General features: G+C 38.5%; 3 protein-coding genes across 20 annotated transcripts in view; 1 reads left to right on the forward strand and 2 right to left on the reverse strand.

Moving 5' to 3' along the window:
* Positions 1 to 8,429, reverse strand: part of PBLD (phenazine biosynthesis like protein domain containing) — a 148,043-nt gene extending 139,614 nt beyond the window's left edge. For 4 of the 5 annotated variants that reach the window (XR_003797000.1, XR_003797001.1, XR_003796999.1 and 1 more), the window contains exon 1: positions 7,090 to 7,231. The gene's annotated coding sequence lies outside the window, so the exon portion shown is untranslated. Of the gene's footprint in view, positions 1 to 7,089; positions 7,232 to 8,171 lie in introns of those variants that run through there. The other variant, XM_029245090.1, reaches the window with a different exon arrangement.
* On the forward strand, positions 7,096 to 18,906 carry HNRNPH3 (heterogeneous nuclear ribonucleoprotein H3). Of its 10 annotated transcripts, none has more exons than XM_029245074.1 (10): positions 7,172 to 7,387; positions 12,678 to 12,812; positions 13,336 to 13,474; positions 13,987 to 14,171; positions 14,631 to 14,717; positions 14,996 to 15,111; positions 16,145 to 16,280; positions 17,010 to 17,105; positions 17,180 to 17,272; positions 17,657 to 18,906. In XM_029245074.1, exons 2-10 carry the CDS (start codon positions 12,701 to 12,703, stop codon positions 17,731 to 17,733), a joined length of 1,041 nt encoding a protein of 346 aa, XP_029100907.1. In that variant the 5' UTR covers positions 7,172 to 7,387; positions 12,678 to 12,700; the 3' UTR covers positions 17,734 to 18,906. The 10 variants fall into 10 exon arrangements, with proteins under 10 accessions (XP_029100914.1, XP_029100907.1, XP_029100906.1 ...); XM_029245073.1 differs by lacking the exon at positions 7,172 to 7,387 and adding an exon at positions 7,416 to 7,636 and having other exon boundaries at positions 17,657 to 18,903; XM_029245077.1 differs by lacking the exon at positions 7,172 to 7,387 and adding an exon at positions 7,416 to 7,636 and having other exon boundaries at positions 13,987 to 14,126; positions 17,657 to 18,903.
* A 53-nt stretch (positions 18,907 to 18,959) lies between these two features.
* Positions 18,960 to 21,376, reverse strand: part of RUFY2 (RUN and FYVE domain containing 2) — a 45,834-nt gene continuing 43,417 nt past the window's right edge. For all 5 annotated transcript variants that reach the window (XM_029245069.1, XM_029245072.1, XM_029245068.1 and 2 more), the window contains one exon: positions 18,960 to 21,309. In XM_029245069.1, coding sequence (XP_029100902.1) covers positions 21,166 to 21,309 — 144 coding nt within the window. In that variant the 3' untranslated portion in view covers positions 18,960 to 21,165. The remainder of the gene's footprint in view (positions 21,310 to 21,376) is intronic.

The raw sequence follows: 21,376 nt of genomic DNA on the forward strand, positions 1-21,376 counted from the left end.
TAAAAGACATGATCTAACTATATGCTTTCTATAAGAGACAAACTTTAAATTCAAAGACACGAATAGGTTGAAAGCAAAAAAATGGGGAAAAGATATGCCATGCAAAGTATAACCAAAAGAGAGCTGGAGTGACTATACTAATAACAAACAAAATAGACTTTAAGACAATATTTGTTACTACAGACAAAGAATGACTTTTTTTTTTTTTTTTTTTTTTTTTGCGGTACGCAGGCCTCTTACTGTTGTGGCCTCTCCCGTTGCGGAGCACAGGCTCCGGATGCACAGGCTCAGCGGCCATGGCTCATGGGCCTAGCCGCTCCGCGGCATGTGGGATCTTCCCAGACCAGGGCACGAACCCGTGTCCCCTGCATCGGCCGGCGGACTCTCAACCACTGCGCCACCAGCGAAGCCCAAGAATGACATTTTATAATGATAAAAGTATCAATCTATCTGGAATATATGACAGTTATAAACATATATGCACCTAACAACAGAACCCCAAAACACTTGAAGCAAAAACTGACAGAACAGAAGAAATAGACAAATCAACAATAATAGTTGGAGACTTCAATGCCTAGTTTCAATAATGGATAGAACAACTAGACAGAAGATCAACAAGAAGATTTAACAACACTGTAAACCAACTAGACCTATCAGACATCTCTAGTACACCCCACAATAGCAGTAAACAGCACATCCTTCTCAAGTGCACATGAAGCATTCTTCAGAATAGACCATATGTTAGGTAGCCCATAAAACAAGTCTCAATAAATTTAAAGGCCTGGAATCATACAAAGTGTGTCCTTCAACCACAATAGAATAAAATTACATTTTAATAACAAAACAAAAAGGAAATTTGGGAAATGTGGAAACTAAACACCATTCCCCAATAATAAAAGTGAAGCTCCCTGGTGAAATGGCCGATTCTAGGGCCAGGGTAAAGAAAATACCAGATGAGCCTGCAGCATCTTCTAGTACCAGAAAGTAAGGCAGTCTCAAAAAATAAAAAGGATAGGGGCATGTCAAAGGGAAATAGAAGCCAACCTGAAAGTGCTCCCAGTGGCCTAAGCAAGAACAATTTGAGCAACAAAATTAGTAATGTAGTAGTAGATTATAACCCAAAGTACAAAATGAATATGCATGAGTCTGTACTGACATATATAAAAGATGAAAGAATGAAAGAAAGAAAAACCTTACAGAATAATATCAAATAATTTATCTAGCTATTCTCTCTTCCAGGAGATGGAGTTTATTTATTTATATAAATTTATTTATTTATTTATATTTTTGGTTGTGTTGGGTCTTCGCTGCTGCGCGCGGGCTTTCTCTAGTTGCAGAGTGGGGGCTACTCTTTGTCAACGTGTGCGGACTTCTCCTTGCGGTGGCTTCCAGGAGACGGAGTTTAAATACCCCTTGAGTATGGGTGCACTCAGTGACTTGTTTCCAAAAGAGTAGACCATAGGAAGAGGATAAAAAGCAACTTCACAGTGGAGAAATCTGGCAAACACTACCTCACCCAGGTGATTAAAGGTAACACCATCAGTGATAAGTCATGTTGACAGCATATACTTTTGATATGGTCTGATGGGAATGGCACTTTACTTCTGTAGTCTTCTTCCCAAGAACACATTACTCTTGTCTAATTATGCCAAAGACATCAGAGAAATTCCAACTGAAGGATATTCTACAAAGTACTTGACTAGAGGATGCTAAGGAAAATGTTGACTAATGTAATTTAGCATCCCAGATCAGATACTGGAACACAAAAAGGATGTTACAGAAAAACAAGTGAACCCCAAATAAAGTGCAGCGTTTAGTTAATAGCAATGGACTAATGCTGGTTCATTACTTGTGACAAACATACCATAGAATGTAAGATGTTAACAACAAAGGAAACTGAGTGAGAGGTATACAGGAACTCTTCGTACTATCTTGGCAACTTTTTTGTAAACCTACAACTATTCTAAAATTTTTAAATAATTAAAAAAAAACAAAACAAAACTGAGGCCTGCCAATAACCATGTAAGGGCGCTTGGAAGCAGATCTTCCATCAGTTGAGCCTTGAGTAACTGCAGGCCCAGCTGACACTTTTTTTAAAAAATTTAATTAATTAATTAATTTATTTATTATCTTTGGCCACGTTGGGTCTTCATTGCTGTACATGGGCTTTCTCTAGTTGTGGCGAGCGGGGGCTACTCTTCGTTGCAGTGCATGGGCTTCTCATTGCGGTGGCTTCTCTTGTTGCAGAGCATGGGCTCTAGGCACACAGGCTTCAGTAGTTGTGGCACACGGGCTCAGTAGTTGTGGCTCACGGGCTCTAGAGCACAGGCTCAGTAGTTGTGGCTCACGGGCTTAGTTGTTCTGCGGCATGTGGGATCTTCCCAGACCAGGGCTCAAACCCGTATCCCCTGCATTGGCAGGCGGATTCTTAACCACTGCGCCACCAGGGAAGCCCCCTGTTGACACTTTTGATTGCAGCTTTATAAGAGACCCTGAGCCAGAGGCACCCACCTAAGCTGCCTTCAGGTTTCAGACCCACAGAAACAATGAAATAATAAAAGTCTGTTTTTTAAGCTGCTAAGTTTTAGAGTAATTTGTTAACAGCAATACTAAGTAATACAGTATGATTTCTTTTTTCCCCAGTTTTACTGAGATACAATTGTTACACATTACTGTGTAAGTTTAAGGTATATAGCATAATAGTTTGACTTACATATATTCTGAGATGATTACTGAAGTTTAGTTAGCATCCATCACCTCTTATAAACACAATAAAAAGAGAAAGCAAAATAAGAAAAATGTTTCCTTGTAATGAGAACTTTTAGGATTTACTCTCTTAACAACTTTCATACATCATATAGTAGTGTTAATTATAGTCATCATGCTGTATATTACAACCCTAGTACTTACTTGTAAAGTATAATTTTTTTATATATAATATTCAGAAGCAGCCACTACAAAACATAGGGACAAGATGCAGTCAATCTGTTTGAATTATATTTCTCATTATTCCTCATTGTAAGTTAATCTGTTCTCATTCCAGTTTTTACAAGAGATTCTAGACCAAATTTACCTAGCCTGAGCCTATCTCCCTAAACTATCAGAATGTAAAAGCAAAATATACGTTGGTGAATGCCAGCTATATATCCTAGCACATATTAATTTCCTACTAGACACATCCACTTGGATTGTATATGGCACCTCAAAATCAGTATACTCAAGTCCTATATTCCCTATGTCAGTTACTATCCCCACCATCAAACCCTAAACCAAAAATAACTCATCCCTGACTTTTTACTATCCATCCACAGCTTCTCTAATCAATCACTAAATCCTGCTGATAATGGCTCCTAAATATCTCAAAGACATCCTCTTATATCTATCCCAGTACCATTGTTCTAATTTAAGAGCTCATCATCTCTGCTGGGTCTTCTTTGCTAGACTGGGGTGAAAATTAGTTACTTAAATAAGTGCTCCACCCCCAATATAACCATAGTTATTTGTACACTAAGAGGCATAGGTACATATATGAAGAAACATATTTTTATCTACCACTCAGAAGCTTAAAATCATGTGTGGGGGGAGAGGGGAATGGTGTGTTACTCTTAACGGTACAGTGTTTTCTAAGTTATCAATGTGCTTATAAAATATGAAAAGCAGTACAATAGTTTGACTTAAATTCCTTAAGTAGCTATCTTTTGTAGCTGCTTTCCCTGTTCTTCACAGCAATCCACTGGGACAGAAATAATGTTCAACACTTTTAATTATTTTCAAAAATTAGAGAAAGTGTGCTGGGTGCTTTTTTCCTTTTAAGTTGCAATTTGTTTACTTAGTAATTATTCCAATTGGATGAGACCTTTTGGTTTCCCTAATCCCAGAATGAACACTAGGGTGACTTGAAGATACAAACAAGTATCAAGAATGTAAACTGTAATCAAGTCTTGTCTTGAGAAATAATTTTGAATTATGATGGAGAAGTCTACTGCTTTCTAAAGAGAGTAGATATATATGATATAAATCAAAGAACAAGCATTTCACAAAACCTTAGTAAGACAGATTTAGTGTTCAAAAGGCATTAACTACCTTAATTAGACACACTCCTAGAAACTTATTTGTGGGTTTGTTACGTTTTTAGCTTATTTGATTTTCCTGTAGATAAAAATATTGTAATCCAGTTTTTACGTTATTTCAGAATGCCAGTGGTGGTATGTGAACAACTACCTTAGCCAATTTTTAGTTAATATGCCTTCCCTCCCCCAAAATAGTACAGTCTCTTTCAATTTCTCTTTCTTTTTCAGGCTCTGCATGGAATTTTCCTGTTTCCTTCATCCTGGTGGTATAATCAGGATCACGTGTTAGCTGTCTTGTTTTCCTCTGGGCCGTGTGGGTACTTCTATTTCCTTCTCCTTCTTCATCTCTTCTCTCATTTTGGCCTCTAACAAGACCCTCTGCAGGGTCCCTCTGATCTCTGTACTAATAGGAAAGCACTGAAATGACAAAAAGGAAGACAAAGAGAGAGAAAAAAAAAGCAGCTGCGAGTCCTTAGTTCTAACCATCTCTATGGAAACAATTCCACAGAGACCAATCTGGAAACAATTCAGTACGGACCACTGGAGCAATGGTGAGCCAATCTCACCAAGCCTTACAGGACTCAACTTGCAAATGAGAATAGTTGATAGACTTTTTTTTTTGAGAAAAGTAATAAAATAGGAAGCCAAATAAAAATTAAGTTTACCCCTATATAACATACTTTTTTTTTAAACTCAAAACTTCCTACTTGCTGTAATAATAAAAAAGTCAAAGGCACGCATGTGCTAATTTCAAGTCCTTCCCAAGCATTCACACTGGCAAACAGCAGAATGCCCAATACAACGAAATGTGGCCAAAAAAACAAAGAAAGCATTGCAGTTTGGTGGTAAAAAGTCTTAAGAATGATTTTAGGATTATGGCCCGCAACAATAAAAATATGTGGAGAGAATGCCAAACTCATTCAGGCAGTAAACAGATTGTTTGAATTCACGCAAGGGGTAAAAGGGATTACAGAATTCCATCTACCAAATCAGATTGAAAGACAGAAAGGATAAAGTAGTGATGTAATTTGAATCCAGGGAAGAACTCCACCTGAAGCGGGAGCTCGCGGGAGCTTGGAGTCTTACTAATAAAGCAATTATTAGAGAGAAAAGAAAGCTCCCCCGACACCCTCACAGTGTCAGACACCAATATACCAAGTTTCAGTCCTGTTCAAAAGTCTCCAGCCAATAAACCGTTAACTGCAGGTCTCCAGATATACTAACTGCAGTGTTAGTTAGAAATAACTTCAATTTGGGGACTTCCCTGACAGTCCAGTGGTTAAGACTTCGCCTTCCAATACAGGGGGTGCGGGTTCGATCCCTGGTCAGGGAGCTAAGATCCCACATGACTTGGGGCTAAAAAACCAAAACATAAAACAGAAGCAGTATTGTAACAAATTCAATACTTTAAAAATGGTCCACATCGGGCTTCCCTGGTGGCGCAGTGGTTGAGAGTCCGCCTGCCGATGCAGGGAACACGGGTTTGTGCCCCGGCCCAGGAAGATCCCACATGCCGCGGAGCGGCTAGGCCCGTGAGCCATGGCCGCTGAGCCTGTGCGTCCGGAGCCTGTGCTCAGCAACGGGAGAGGCCACAACAGTGGCCGCGTAACGCAAAAAAAAAAAAAAAAAAAAAAGTCCACTTTAAAAAAAAAAGAAGTAACTTCATTTTGCCTAAAATGATGTTTGTTCCCTTAAAGGTTATTTACATCCCCAGGTAGGTACATAGTGCTTTAAGACCCTAAGCCCCTGGAGTAAAAACCACTTGGGTTTAAATCCTAGCTTCTGCCACTAGGTGTATGACCTTGGGCAACTTTTTACATTTCTCTAGAACTCAGGTATACCATCTGTAAAGTGGGGATAATAATAATTATTTTTCAGGGTTATAAAGAGTCAGTGAATTGAGCACAGCACCTAGCTCAAGCAAGCTCTCAATAATTGTGAGCTATCCTTATTACATTATCCAGTTTCGTTTTTCTATCTCGTGTAAATGATGACATTGCCCCTTCTCCCTTTCTCTAAGGGTTATTTTGAGGGAGTGGTCTCAAGAAAGACAGTAGGGCATTATGACCCAGACAATTCTTACTGTCGCACACTTGTCTTACGCAGGTTTGAGAATGAATTAAAGCCACGAAATGGAAGTTTCCATTATATGACGGTAACTGGCCTCCTGTCTCCACCCTACACACTGCAAACCTCATGAAGGAAAAATTATTCAAGCTTCTCCACTGCTAATACCCCTTGCGCCCCCTCATCCCACTCTCGACGGGCTTCCTAGTGCCTGTAGTACAAAGTACAAAGTCTTTGGATACTGAAGGTGTACAACTTAGGTTCGTCCACATTTGCAACCTTCAGGAACATTCGTGTACTCGAACTCATTTCCTTCTCTCCCTCGCATTTGACATACGTTCCTTCGCTTGCACTTTAACTTGCATTGATCTCGGTACCAGGACTGCCCTCCACTCTTACAGAAATTAGGCTTGCTTGTTTTTTGGGTTTTATTTTTGTTTTTCCCTAAAAGCTGTCACTAGGAACCTCGGTGGTATGCGAGTCTGCACAACCAAAAATTATTTATTAGGCGTCACTTGTTCGCGCAATTTTCAAGAATGCAAAGCACTATTCAGAAAACAACCCGAAATCGGGTGCCTCAAGCGGCTGATGGGTCACTGAGATTACAAAATGGGAGACATTACAGGTGAGAGAGAATGCGAAAGCGAGAAGAGGAAGCGAGGAGTGATCTGCAGGGAAACTTCAATCATGAACATCCTCCCCCTCGCCCCCAACGAGGGCCACGTTGGGGCGGCTGGGCCGGCAGTGCCAAAGCCGGGGGAAGGAGCCCCAGCCCAAGAACCTAAATCAGGGCCTGGTGGACACTCTTGTATCTTCCCAGCTGAGAAGCCCTACTATTTTTACCGCATAATGCAAACATGGTGGACAAGAAATGCCCTTCCCACGTTTGGCAGCCGAACCACGTGGCTCCCTTTCCACGCAGGTGACGCTGAGGTAGGGGCGGGGCCTTTACCGAACTTGTTCTTGGTGCGGCAGAGCAGCAGAGAACTTTTCCACACCCCGACGCCACGGTTCCTGCAACACAGGACCACTATTGCCTCTTCACATCCTCCCCGAGAGAGCAGAAAGGTGACCTCTGAGGATCTCATAGTTTTATGGGAAGCAAAAAGGTGGAGTTCGCAACCTCTTTCTTTAACTGGACTACCTCCGGGCTCCTCTCCACCTCTCCCCTCAACAACCGGGCTTCTCACCAACGCGCAAGCGCACTTCCTGCCGTCCGCTCCAAGGCTGGGCCGACTCTCTTGTCTCGCGTGAGTGGGGCCTGCCGGTCTTCCTCGCTCTCGCTCCACCCCCTCCTCCTCGCTCGCTCTCTCCCATCCCCCCAAGCCAGTCGCTGTGCTGCGCAGCTCCCTTAGCGGTTGCCGCCGCCGGAGACGGTTGGAAGAGCCGTTGTGGGAACGCTGCACGAGGCGGGCGACTTCTCCCTGCTCACGACCGGACCCCCTGAGCACCGGAGTCGGTGCTACTGTCGCCCGACAGGGTATCTGAAGTAAAAGGGGGTAGGTTGGGCTGGTGGTTTCGAGAGCGGAGTCGGGAGAAGGACGAAAGAGCGACTGGGAGGGGGTGGGGCTGCGGGGGGGGAAGTGTGGAGGTCGCCGCTCGGAGGCGGCCAGGCTGCGCCTCCTAGGCGATCTCCCACTTCAAGGAGGGCGGCCTGCCGGGGGAGGATTTACTCAGGTGGAATTCAGTGAACGAAACCGAGCCCCGAAGTGGGGGTCATCCAGCACTTCTCCTTTCCCTGCTGGTTTGGCCTCCGCCATTTTGGGTACGGCGGCGCGGCCACCTCAGCTTCCCGCCCTTCTCCTCTCTTTCTGTTTTTTGCCCCTCAGCTTCCGAAAACTGATTTATAAGTCCGGGGGGTGGTTAAAGGTCCGTGGAAGGGATGAGGGTGGGGAAGGAAGCGAGCAGGGAAAGGCTGGGCACTTGGGCGGCGGGAGGATCTGGGCCGTCGGGCGCGCTCCCGATGGAAATGGCGCCAGATGGGCCTGGCCTCCCACCGCGGCCTCCCTTCCTCCGCAGTCTCGGCTGGGCTACCTGGGCCGGCGGGACTGCGAGTGACTTCTGACGCAGATTCCCAAGATGAGAGAGGCTGGAGCTGGGGGAGGAAAGCCAATGGCGACGAAGGCGCTCAACTCCCAAATCCAGGACAAAGGAGCCAGACGGCCTCCTTTGTAATTCCGCCGCCCGGTGGCGAAGGTTTTTAAGCCAGGCTTGGCTGCCGGGCGGGGAGGGGGGGAAGGGGCGTACTCTCCCTAGCTCTTTGGTCTCTAGGGCAGCTAGATAAACGAAAAGTCTCCGGGGCGGAATAAAGGACGCTTAGCCGGCCCTTATAGTCCAGATTTGGAACTTCGAAAAGAGTACGTACTCATTTTCCAAAGGGTTTTTTTTTTCCACGCTTCTCTTAAACGTATCGAAAGACTTTGTGGGTAATTGTTTTGTAAGCAGAAAAGCGGGTGACTTACCAGATAGGAATGTGAAATGGACTTATTTCAAATAGGTCGTCTGGATCCAGTGAACTGTGGAACTAGGCTTTTGGAACCTGTGGGCGGGGGTGGGATGGTTTAGCAGTGGTTTTGTGTAGTTTGGTAAATATTGATTGGGTTAGAATTTAAGTAGGAGTTTTATTTTGGGGGAACGGTTGTTAAAACACAATCAGTGATGGCAAAACTGTGTGTATAGGAATTGAATGATTAAATCTCCAAGGGTTGGATTTTCTGCAGAGATTGTTCGGGGATTAAGGCTGTAGAAGTAAGATACTTCAAAATACAGTTAGGGTTTATTTTCTTTTGGTAGCTAAGCATGTTTTCTATTTGGTGTAGGGCTGTAGTAACGTTTTGACCAAGAAAATAAGCCTGCTCAACAGAAAGACAAACTGCAAGTTCAGTCATGTGATGCTGTGATGCTTTTCGGTCCTTAGAACAGTCGGAGAACTGGTTCTGTAATTTTCACTGAAGACCATACAAAAGGGACAGGCAGGCTATTTTTCCAGCTTTAAACACAAAAAACTCCTCCTGTTGTTGAAGATGTTTTATGATTCTTGTGGACTTTGAAAAGACAGCCCAGAGTTTTCTATACTAGTTTCCTAGTATGTGATGTAACAGTTTCCCTGATTGGATTACTCTAGAAACCTTTTTTTCTGCCCTCTTTTTCATCTGCATCATAATCTGGAAATCCATCTAATTGCCTTTATATTTTTAATAACTGTGTTCTGGTGTTCTTGGCTGAACTGCAGTGGCTGGTAACATTGTTCTAGAGAAGAACTTGATCATTTTAGAGACCTCACCACCTTTAGGTACTAGAGGTGTCTCTAATTTTGTTTTTATTTAAAATTAATGATGGGACTTCCCTGGCAGTCCAGTGGTTAAGACGCCGCGCTCCTAATGCAGGGGGCACGGGTTCCATCCCTGCTCGGGGAACTAAGATCCCACATGCCTCATGGTGCAGCCAAAAAAAATTAAAAATTCAATTAAGGAGCAAGCACAGTGAAAGGGAAATGATGTAAAATTACCATGTTAAGCATTTCATCACCACTTATTGACCAAATTTTTAAGTTCCTTCTCATCTTTTTAGCAGCAGTGGACTACCATTTAGAAAGTTATTAATGCATCAAACTCTTACTGTATGTATTATACTTAGGAAAATAGTATATGCCTCTATGTTATAAAGGAATTTTATCTCTTGGCCTCTGTTAGATGCTTTTTCTTAACAGCTTTGGGATACAGTTCACATACCATAGACATAACCCATTTAAAATCACACAACATGTGGTCTTTTGTGACTGGCTTTTTTCACTTAGCATAATGTTTAGGAAATTATATTTAAAATCTCATATAGAACTGACTGAAGTTATTTTAGTATTTTAACTGCTGGTATTTTAATTGGTGCTAACACTAGGAATTCTTTAAAAAGCATTGTGATTAGCCATGACACTGTTGCGAAGAAAGGTTGAGGTGGATTATCCTGAATAATTAGGAAATGCCATTTAGGTAGTTGCCGAGACAGCTTTATTAAGGTATTAGAGCAGATTGTCTTTTTTTATGTGTTTAGAGTTCGTCTTGGTTTTGTAAATAGAATTCTAGGTTCAAATTTTGAGTCTTGAAGAGATAGAGTATGGCTTTCTTTGTTGTGTACTCTTCATAAACATGGGATGGAGAGTCACCCTATAAAATAGTTTGTCTTCCGAATCTGCTTAATTTATCCTGATTTAGAATTGTGTTAACAGCTTGGTATTTTTTTATAGGCTATGTTTGTTTTTTTTATATAGGTCTCATTGATATAGGCTGATCCAAAAATCAGAACTAGTTTGCTTGCCTAGTATTTCTTGGAAAGTGCTAATAAGATTTATAGTAAAGATACGTCAGTTTTTGTTTTTGTTTTTGGTATTTGTTCCTGAAACAGTACCTTTACATTGAAAAAAAGGAATGTTCTAAATGAAATAAAACCACCATATCTACGGTCTTTTCACAACAGATTAGATTGGCTTTTCAAAGTTCTTAAGTTTTTCATGAGGAAGTTAATATTTGAGGTTAGAGTCTCCCTATTTTTTCCTATTCTGTTCTTAAATTCCCCTTTGTAGAAAACAGTTTTTAGGTTGCTGACAGTTTTTGTTAAGAAAATGATAAAGATCTCCAAAATGTCTCAATTTTTTTCTCAAAGCCTACTTTCAGGGTGATTCTAGAGCTATTTTTTTAATTGTCTAGCTAATCACATATCCTAGTAAACATTTCCAGAGACCCCTTTTTTTCCTCTTTCTCTCTGCTTTAGACAGTTCCTAAGGACACTTGAAAACTTAAGCCTTTGTTGACTTTGAAAAAGACTTGCTAACAGTCCTTATTTCCTTTCAAGATTCAGGATGGTTTCCTATCCTTTAAGGTTCAGTTATTTTGTTTGTGGGTTATTTCATTAGTTTTACAGGGCCCCTTAAAATCCAATAACAATGGCCACCATTGAATGATTACCATGTTGCAGACCAAGCACGAATTCCTTAACAGTCCAGTGAGGTATAAGTATCACTGCTGCACTTTACAGTTAAATGCAGAGGTTAAGTAGTTTGCTTAAATTAAGTAGCCAGTGAGTGGCAGACTAGGGATTCAAACCCAGGGTTTCCTTTCTGTTAAAAGTTCTTCCCAGTTATTTTTGTGCATAATAATTAGTTGTAATGTCAGATAAAAATTTGCATTCCTATTTTGAACATCTGTGTCTAGAGTGGCACTTAGAGTTCAAAAAAAACAGCAAAACAAGTACCAAATGTGATTCATGTGATTCGTATGCCAGAGGTATTTGCTTAATAACCACATTTGGATAATTTCTACATTAGCTTGTTTTAAATGTGTGGATTCTAGGGAAAAAATTTTACTCTTTTGAGATGCTACCCCTAACAGTTGCACTGATAATTAGATTGTGTGAAATTAAATATTAGTGAATACTGTTTATATGAAATATAATCCTCAAGCTTAAAGGAATCAAGTGAACAAATTGTTTTGTTTACAGGGGAGGAGGTGGTGAGGGAAAGGTTTGAAATATTCAGGTGAGTAGGATTCCTACAGCTGCATAGTGAAATTTATAAGATGTGGTAAGTTTCTGCAGCTGAAGGACTTCTGCATTAACCTCTTTAAAATGTTCGGGAATTTTAAAAGAAAAGATGATTGTCTCTTGGGAAGGGAATTTAATTTGGTGGATGGGTTCTTTTTTTGGGGGGGAATGAGGGTGTCTGGTACCGTTTTTAATACTTTTTGAATGTGATTGCATTACTTTTTTAAAAGTTCTGTTTAAAGTAGTGAGTAAACTGGTTTTTAATATTACTGTCTTCAATAATTTCTAAACAGGTGGCTTCAAAAAACTGAAAGCCATTCACTTTTGAGTGCCTTTTTATCTCAGTTTTAAAAGTCAGCCTAATTAACTCAGTAATTGTAAAACTTGCTTTTGGGGAGTGTTTAAATCAGGTTTAAACACAGATAGGAATTTTTCCCCCTTCGAAAACAATTTGGTGTGTTCAGAATTATAGTGCATCTATTAAGTTGAGACTTTTAATACCATTTTTCCAACATCAAAGGAGAATACTCATTGTACTTGTGACTTAGGCTCTTACTGTGAATGAATGATGGTACTATGTACAACTTTTGGGTAACTAAGTTTTAAAGAATTTGCATAACTATTCAAGTGAATAATAAAACCTGGAAAATTTGAGATGTGAGGAAGAGGCTAGAGTTGACATTAAGATGACAGGGTGAAGAAATAGAGTTTGAAGACTGATGGTGGAATTATGTAAGTTTTCTTAAAATTGGTTTATATATAATATTTGATACTTAGAAATTCAGTACTTTGGTGGTGGGGGGGTTCAGGTTTCACTGCCTTTTCGCAGTCTTTTTGTCTACCCCCAAATAGAAAGGTGTTGTACTGCTGTATCGTGATGCTGTCACTGAAGTCACTGAACCATAGTTAACATTTCCTGTTGTGCACCCACTGAGAGGTGTTTCTTCAGTACCTCTGGCAAGAGTGTATTTTGATTGACTGCTTTATGTGCTTGTTTATTTTTTATAGCATTTAAATCAAACGGTATTGAGATGGATTGGGTTATGAAACATAATGGTCCAAATGACGCTAGTGATGGGACAGTACGACTTCGTGGACTGCCATTTGGTTGCAGCAAAGAGGAAATAGTTCAGTTCTTTCAAGGTACCTCTAGTATTAGTCAAAGTTTAGTAGTATTTTATATTTCTATTGCTCAGTTTTTAATTTGTAAAACCCATTTGTTTGGGGGACTTTTTGATTTGAGTATATCTGGGTTAATGTATTAAGTTATGAAATGTGCTCCAGTTAATATTCAATACAGAATGTGTAAAAATATATAAAACCTAGCTAATACGCAATAAACTTAATTGAGAGTAATTATGTGTGATGAAATGAATCATGAATTAGCATATGGAGCATAGTTAAGTTTGATTTTTTTTTTTCCATGTAATATTAGGTGGGCTTTTAGAGTGTGTGTGTAATTTTAAAAGACATTGGTCGCAGAGAAATTTTTATGTAATCCAATAATATTTGAAAAAAATCTTCCTTTTATATTATGGGGTGATGGGAAAACTAAGCTTTTTTGTTTTGTTTTGTTTAGACTTGTTTTAAATATTTGATTCAGATGGGAATGTTTCAGCCTTTAACACTGTTCCCCTTGATGGGGTTATTTGTCCTTGGGTTAAAGGGTTGGAAATCGTGCCAAATGGGATAACATTGACGATGGACTACCAGGGGAGAAGCACAGGGGAGGCCTTCGTGCAGTTTGCTTCAAAGGAGATAGCAGAAAATGCTCTGGGGAAACACAAGGAAAGAATAGGGCACAGGTGGGGATGGAGAGTTTGGGATGGTGTTAAATTTTTATTTTTGGGGGTTGTGGGTCACTATTGCTTAAATGGGGGGGTAACAGTAACATTTTTCTGGGGTAGTTTAAAAGAATTGATAATTATCTAAATTTAACTTGGAAACTACAGATTTGGGTGGGGAATTAATGCTATAATAGTTTGCTTAAATTAAAATTAGATTGTTTCCATTTTTTGTAGGATGTTGTTGATAAATGCTTTTGTATAATCACCTGTTTTCTCTAAACACCTATTACATACTAAAGGAAACAAGCTTAAAATTATATTTTGTGAATTGTTTTCAAATGATTTGTATGTAAAACTTAAATATTAATTATTTAAGTTTGTAGGTGTAAAAAATGTTAACTTTTGGTGTATTTAGGCAATTTAAATTGGGTTATATCTAGATGTAGAAAAACTTACTGCATTTTGCCCAATATTTTATTTACTCTAGTACGTTTATGCTGAAACCTGTACCTTAAACCATTTTCAAATAGGTATATTGAGATCTTCAGAAGTAGCAGGAGTGAAATCAAAGGATTTTATGATCCACCAAGAAGATTGCTGGGCCAGCGACCGGGACCATATGATAGACCAATAGGAGGAAGAGGGGGTTATTATGGAGCTGGGCGTGGAAGTATGTATGACAGAATGCGACGAGGAGGTGATGGATATGATGGTGGTATGTGTATCTAATGAACAAAGGTTCTGTTGTCATTTTCTTAATGTTCCTGACACTTTGTCAAGAAATACAGAAATGGCAGTAATTCAGTACCTACTAGGTTTTAAAACCTGTTCATGAAAAGATGGATTCCCATGGCCAGCTATGGGACTTGATTGATGCACATATTGGCACCTGGTTTACTTAACACAAAAATTTTTTAAAGATTGTTAACGTTTTGACATTTTCTGTTTGGCATCAGGGTGAAAATTAATTTTGATGTCTAAATGTATCCTTTTCATATTTTTAATTTCCACTAAGTGTTAACTGATTTTTTTCATATGCACTAAGTTGGAAGTTGCAAACTTTGTGGGAGGGCGGAGTTGCCAGACTGCTTGCCACAAAACATGCTTTTGTAAACTGGATTATAGAATTTGTCTCTTCAAAGCTTATTCGTGTATTTCTCCTTAAATTACACAGGTTATGGAGGTTTTGATGACTATGGTGGCTATAATAATTATGGCTATGGAAATGATGGCTTTGATGACAGAATGAGAGACGGAAGAGGTAAAATATAAAAGACATAGTCATTTTTAGGTGAATTTCAGTATTTGCTTTACATGCACTTAGTGGTAATATAGGTGACTTGTATACAAAAGTCAACTCAGGCATATTTCAGTGCATTCCTGCATAGGGCTTTATACAGATGTATACTTACAGGAAAATTCTCCATTTGATATTTAGAACTGTAAGTATTAAGATTTCTTGGGATTGTCAAAAAAGGGGTGTAAATAGGAAAAGGTGTGTATAGGGAAGAAATAATCTTTGGAAATCTTATTCTCTAGGTATGGGAGGACATGGCTATGGTGGAGCTGGTGATGCAAGCTCAGGTTTTCATGGTGGTCATTTTGTACATATGAGGGGATTACCTTTCCGTGCAACTGAAAATGACATCGCTAATGTGAGTAATTTTAGTAATTTATTAGTTACTTTATGCATAATCATAGTCTCTAAATTTTGAAAACTCTTTAACGTACTCATCTTTGTCTTTTTAGTTTTAATGTCAAAAATCCCTTTAATAGGAAAATACATATGTCCTTACCTTCACTAGTTGATGAATGTGTGTCCGTTGTGTGCCAGCCTACATAGGATTCAAGCAAGTTAAAAGCTACATTTATAAAGTCCAGTTAATAATTTCGTGAAAGACTGACGAGCAGAGTGGTGATGACTGGAAGATTTTCCTTGTGTCAAGTTTTGAAAGTGTTGTAAATATGTGATAAGTCAGTAAGTTTTAGTGGTGTGGTTTAGCTTTCTAGGCTTATGTGATAATCAGAAATTGAACTGAAAATAATGGTAGTAGATGCTGCTATTACTGATTTGAAACTGGTTTGTTTCAGATTGGTTAGAGAATCAGCAAATTTCGGCCCATGGGGCCAAGTCAGTCACTGAGTAGTTGTGATAGAGACCCAGTGGCCTGCAAAGCTGAGGGTATTTATTTATCAGCTAGCACTTAAAGAAAAATTTTGCTGTTGATCTTACTGAGAACCAATTGGACTAAGTTCCAGGTGCCTTTTGGGGTCACTTAAATCTGGTTAACTTGTGATTAGAACTAAATGATGTATTTTGGGAGCTCTGCATATACAGTGGGTAGGTTTATCAAACTCCATTGTTCTGAGTCATTTAACACCCAATTTCTCTGCATATGTCAGTCTCAGGTGACTTTTTTTCAAACAATTTTGAAATACCTTTCTTGGGAGTGGGCTAGGGGAGCTTACTCTTCTCCCTCTCAGTATAGTAAGGAAGGAAAATATGGCTTTTTCATTTGTTTAAGGTAAACTGTTCTCTAACTTAGAAATGTTTTTTGAATTTAATATCCCCTGGCTTATTTTAAAAGAGATCTCTTCTTTTGCATTTGTTTTAATATACTTAAAACGAAAGTGTGTGATTGGCTTTCAATAATCTATATAGAAAAGTAAAATAAGTGTTTTCTTTAGTTCTTCTCACCACTAAATCCAATCCGAGTGCATATTGATATTGGAGCTGATGGCAGAGCAACAGGAGAAGCAGATGTAGAGTTTGTGACACATGAAGATGCAGTAGCTGCCATGTCTAAAGATAAGAATAACATGCGTAAGTGGTATAACTTTCTTATTTGTAATTCCTCAAATGTAAGAGGTTCTGGGATCTGTAGGTAACTCTTAGCAGTCTGGGGCCTGAAACCATGTGGCCTCTAATAAGTTCAGACTTCAGTGGCTTCCTAGGGGGCTTTTTATTGAAGTTTACTCACTCTTAATACTTGACAGATTATTAGAGTTTAAGTTACTAAAGAGAAAAAAATACGTATGTTTTTTGTACTTGCCCGAGTTTCTATGCCATTTGCAAATTCTTAACGTATTCGTTGATAACTTGGGTAACTTATTCCTGCATGTCATCAAATCTGTTTTTAAGCCATTAAATTTTAAACTCCACTAGTGATTCCCCAAATCTGGCCACACATCAGTCACTTGATACTTAATAAGTTGTTCCAGACCCTACCCTCAAGCTACCCTCAATATTCTAATTCAATACTATGAATGGGCCTGGAATATATTTTTAAGACATATACCAGCAGGTTCTAAAATAATGTCAGCCCTTTTATAGATAAGGAAACTGAGGTGTCAAACACTTGTTACTTGTTCAAGCTTGAACAGTTTGAACAAAACTTAGATTTTAGTCCTATCTGGCCTTCACTTTGTCACTCCACTAGGAATTTGCAAGCATACTTTTTCAAGTTAATATCAGCCATTCAACCTTTTCACACTTCTGCTGATAAATTTGATCCATCATTCCTTTCTCCCACATTACTTTTTTCCCCTAAAGAACATCGATACATTGAACTCTTCTTGAATTCAACTCCTGGAGGCGGCTCTGGAATGGGAGGTTCTGGAATGGGAGCCTATGGCAGAGATGGAATGGGTATGTAAAGTTTTTAAAATAAGCTGACTTAGACACTTAGCAATCAGTCTCAAACTTTTTTTCTTTTTTTAAAGATAATCAGGGAGGCTATGGATCTGTTGGAAGAATGGGAATGGGGAACAATTACAGTGGAGGATATGGTACTCCGGATGGCCTGGGTGGTTATGGTAAGTGTCTGATTACTCTGGTTCAGTTTGTGTTAGTCCCCTTATGTGATGCAGAGTTAAAGTTCATTTATTGTTCTTTTTTAAAAAAATATTTATTATTTGGTTGTGCTGGGCCTTATTAGTTGCAGCAGGCGGGCTCCTTAGTTGTGGTTCACTGGCTCCTTAATTGCAGCATGCTTGTGGGATCTAGTTCCCTGAACAGGGATTGAACCTGGGCCCCCTCTATTGGGAGCGTGGAGTCTTACTGTGCCACCAGTGAAGTCCCTTTTTTTTGTTGTTTTCTTTTTTAATTGGAGTATAGTTGATTTACAATGTTGTATATATTTTTAATATCTTATGCATTTATATCTTCTAAACGGTTCTTAATGTCTTTTTTTCCCTAAGGCCGTGGTGGTGGAGGCAGTGGCGGTTACTATGGGCAAGGTGGCATGAGTGGAGGTGGATGGCGTGGGATGTACTGAAGCATAACCACCGACATAAAAGTCCTGACAACAGCATCTGGTCTACTAGACTTTCTTACAGATTTAATTTCTTTTGTATTTTAAGAACTTTATAATGACTGAAGGAATGTGTTTTCAAACTATTATTTGGTAAAGCAACAGATTGTGATGGGAAAATCTGTTTTCTGTAGGTTTTATTTGTTGCATACTTTGACTTAAAAAAATAAATTTTTATATTCAAACCACTGATGTTGATACTTTTTATATACTAGCTACTCCTGAGGATGTGCTGCTTTCATAAGATTTGGGTTGATGTATTTTACTATTAGCTCTACAAGAAGTAGTTTAGTGTAATCTTAGAGGACAGTGGTTCACCTCTGCATAAACTACAAGTCTTAATAAGCAGACATCTAGAATAGAGCTTGGAAAATAATTAGTGTAACTCTTTAATAATTTCTCCTTGACAATACTGTAAATATAAAACCTTAAAGATGAATTTAGGTGGCTTCAGGAGTATAAATTCAGCTAATTCTATATTATTCTTTTTCAAAAGTCATTTATCAGGCATAGCTCTGAAATGTTAATGATCTAAGAGGTATCTGGCTATATGAATATTCATAATTGTGTTACCTGCAGATGGGAGTGTTTAAAGTTTAAATTCTAGCCCTAGATTTTAGAATAAATCCCCTCAGCACTTGACTGACGTACCAAAAAAGTTTCCCAAAAGTGATAGTTGTAAGTTCTCAAAATGTCTTAGACTAAGTTAAGGTTCTCAGTGACATGAGCATTCAGTGCAAGTACAAAGATATTTACCATGGAGTATAATTAATTCTCACAGATGTATTTTCAGCTTCCAGCCCAATAGTTAAAGCATATGGTTTTTTAATAACAACTGTATAGATGACTACTTTAAAAAAAAAATGTAAGACACAAGTCCATGTCTTGGGAGTCTTGCGATTGGATTTTGCATCTGATGATATGTTTGGAGTTTTAGAGCCATTGTGTTAAAAAATTATATGTAGCAAGGAAAAGGTGCTTTTTTACTTTTAATCCCTTTGATCAATATGGCTTTTTTCCAAATTGGCTAATGGATCAAAATGAAACCTGTCAATGTGAATTCAGTTATTGAACTTGTTACTTGTTTTGCTAGAAATGTTATTAATGTAATAAATATCATTGTGGGAGATAAGAGTAATGGCGTCTGTCCTAGAATGCTTTGTGTCAGTTACTGATTATAAATCAAATTGGTAGAAGGTACTATGTCTAATTAGATTAGACAGAGTGACTAAGGAATGATTTCTCCTTGTTAGAGAAGGCAGCTTGATAACGTAAGTGGAGCCTATCAACTGGAGTAGTGATTCATCTTATTGCCTGTACTCCCTTAATTACCTATTTAAGTACTAGGCTCATACCACTTTTTAAAAAAAGATGACGTGCTTTTATTTCCCCAGGATTACCCTATTAAAACGTACGCCTTCTAAAGTGGGCTAATTTTTCAGATCTTTTATTTGTTATATAAAATTCACATTTTAAAACTGTGGATAGAAGAATTACAATCACAATTCCTTGGCACCATGATAGCATTACTGTGGTAGTACTCCTAGATGAGGGAATGGTATGTGAAGTTCACAAAGTACAAATTGACAGTTCTGTAACATAAAATCCAAAATTAGTAGAATGGTTTCTAGATAATGGTTTCTAGATAAAAGTCAAAACAAAATGGAGCAACTTGTATTACTGTCATAAAAGCCTGCCTACAAAAAGCCCAAATCAATGGTGATGACATGAGTTTTGAGTGGCAAAGAATTTAAAGGGGGACTAAAAATCGTGGTTTATTTGTTGAATGAAACCAGCCTTGGAATTTAAGAAAATCACATTTTAAATTTAAGCAGTTATAAAAAACAGTATTTGAAACTTTTCATTTTTGCTTATTCTCATTTTTAGCAATCATAAAAATGTTAATCCAATCCCATCAGTACAAAATAGTTCCAAGAATATAATCCATGTCTCAAATATTCCTATCAGAGCATTAAGGACCACCTATAAATCAGTATGTCAGTTCTAACTGAACACTGAAAACTGGATTAGGGAGAAGATAAATCCGAAAGTAAAACAATGGTTTCATACTTTGGCAATTTAGAAAGTTAAATAATTTTAAACTTCAATGGAAGAATGTACTCTGAGGAAACAATTCTATAGAATAAGCAACCATATCCTAGCGGGGAGGGAGGTAGCCATGATTCATTAATGCTCTTAGGAGTAATGTAGATACCTATGACATGTTTAAAAGGTTCTCAGACTTAGGGTGCATGATTTAAATGAGGCTTAAAAGTAGAACCCCAAGTGGTGAGGCTGTTCAAATGGTTAATTATACAAGGGTAACTGGATTAAATTCTTGCTATGGCAGGGATTAGTGTTTATTGACGTTCATGCTTGAAATAGTTCAAATATGAATTTAATGGCAGGGCTGAAACTACATCTTTACCCTAGGCCCTGGCTTGGAGGTGCTCAGTAAATGGTAAATATTTTATTCTGTACATATACTGTAGTAGTAGACTGCTACAGTGTAATGCTTCCTAAAAGTTACTGGAATGGAAACATAATACAAAATTTTTTTACTCAAGACTGTCATATCAAAAGCAAAGTTTTATTGCACTTTAGACTTCTTAAATGCTTAGGGGAGAATCAAATCAGCCTGTAATCCCTGCTACTACATTTTTTTCTGGGGAAGGGTTTATGTTTTGACTTTCAAAGGGGGTGTGAGTCCTCCCGAAGAAATGCATATGGAATTTTAACTTACTTTCAAAATAAAAAGTTTTCAGGCAAAATAATACCTCTGTAACGCACTGTTATCTGAAAGTTATCAGCAAATGTCACATTGACTTTTTAAAGAAGGAAGGCCTTTTCTAATGCAAAATTTGCAGAGGAAGGCAAAGCAAATAAATACTGTGAAATCTTACCAAGGTAATGAAAAATGTGTTGAAATATAAATGCTTCTAAAATGTGCATTTCCAATTTTTCAGAACTGTGAAGCTTTAAAGTGCATTAAGAAAATTACAGGCACCATCAAATATCAGTTTGACAATCTGGAGAATAAAACAATCTGAATTCAGCCCTATTTTTAAGGTCTTTACAAAATAAGGCAAATGTGTTAGCTATGCTATCTGACCTCTCAATGGCATTAAGAAAAGAGTTACATGATTACTACATCAGGAAGTAGGATAAAGTTACTGTAAAGCATGCCCTATCAAATTCTTTCTGAATTACAGTGGGGGAGGAAATGTCAAATTATACAATTTATAATTCCCGTGAGTTGAATATGTGGACAGTAAAACTGGTACCAGTGCTGTCTGAAAGCTGCTTAAGAGGGACTGTCTGAATACGCTGTATACACGTTCATACATAACATTCATCGTAGGTACTTTTCATACATAAGAATTTAGTTCTGGAGTATTATGGCAAGTTAGATGAGCATCTTTGAATCAGTAATGCGTGACAGGAATCACAAACCCGTACTGGCTTTGGTGAAGAAGGCAAAGGCAGTTCGTTGTCAGAGCAAGCATTACAGAAAATTTCCCCACAGTTTCTACAGTGGTGCTATTAAATGGAAAAATCAGAGAAAAAAAATTTGAGTAAAATTAGCCATATTTGCAACATAACTTTT

The sequence above is a fragment of the Monodon monoceros genome, unplaced genomic scaffold (genome assembly GCF_005190385.1).
Source record: "Monodon monoceros isolate NGI ecotype Baffin Bay Population unplaced genomic scaffold, NGI_Narwhal_1 Super_Scaffold_4, whole genome shotgun sequence".
Taxonomy (NCBI): domain Eukaryota; kingdom Metazoa; phylum Chordata; class Mammalia; order Artiodactyla; family Monodontidae; genus Monodon; species Monodon monoceros.

What these genes read in the sequence shown, in the direction of transcription:
- HNRNPH3 (XM_029245074.1), top strand. Translation starts at nt 12,701, where the DNA reads ATGGATTGGGTTATGAAACATAATGGTCCAAATGACGCTAGTGATGGG. An exon ending in AGGTGATGGATATGATGGTG is followed by an intron (nt 14,172 to 14,630) that starts GTATGTGTATCT and finishes TAAATTACACAG; the next exon opens with GTTATGGAGGTTTTGATGAC. An exon ending in CAGAATGAGAGACGGAAGAG is followed by an intron (nt 14,718 to 14,995) that starts GTAAAATATAAA and finishes CTTATTCTCTAG; the next exon opens with GTATGGGAGGACATGGCTAT.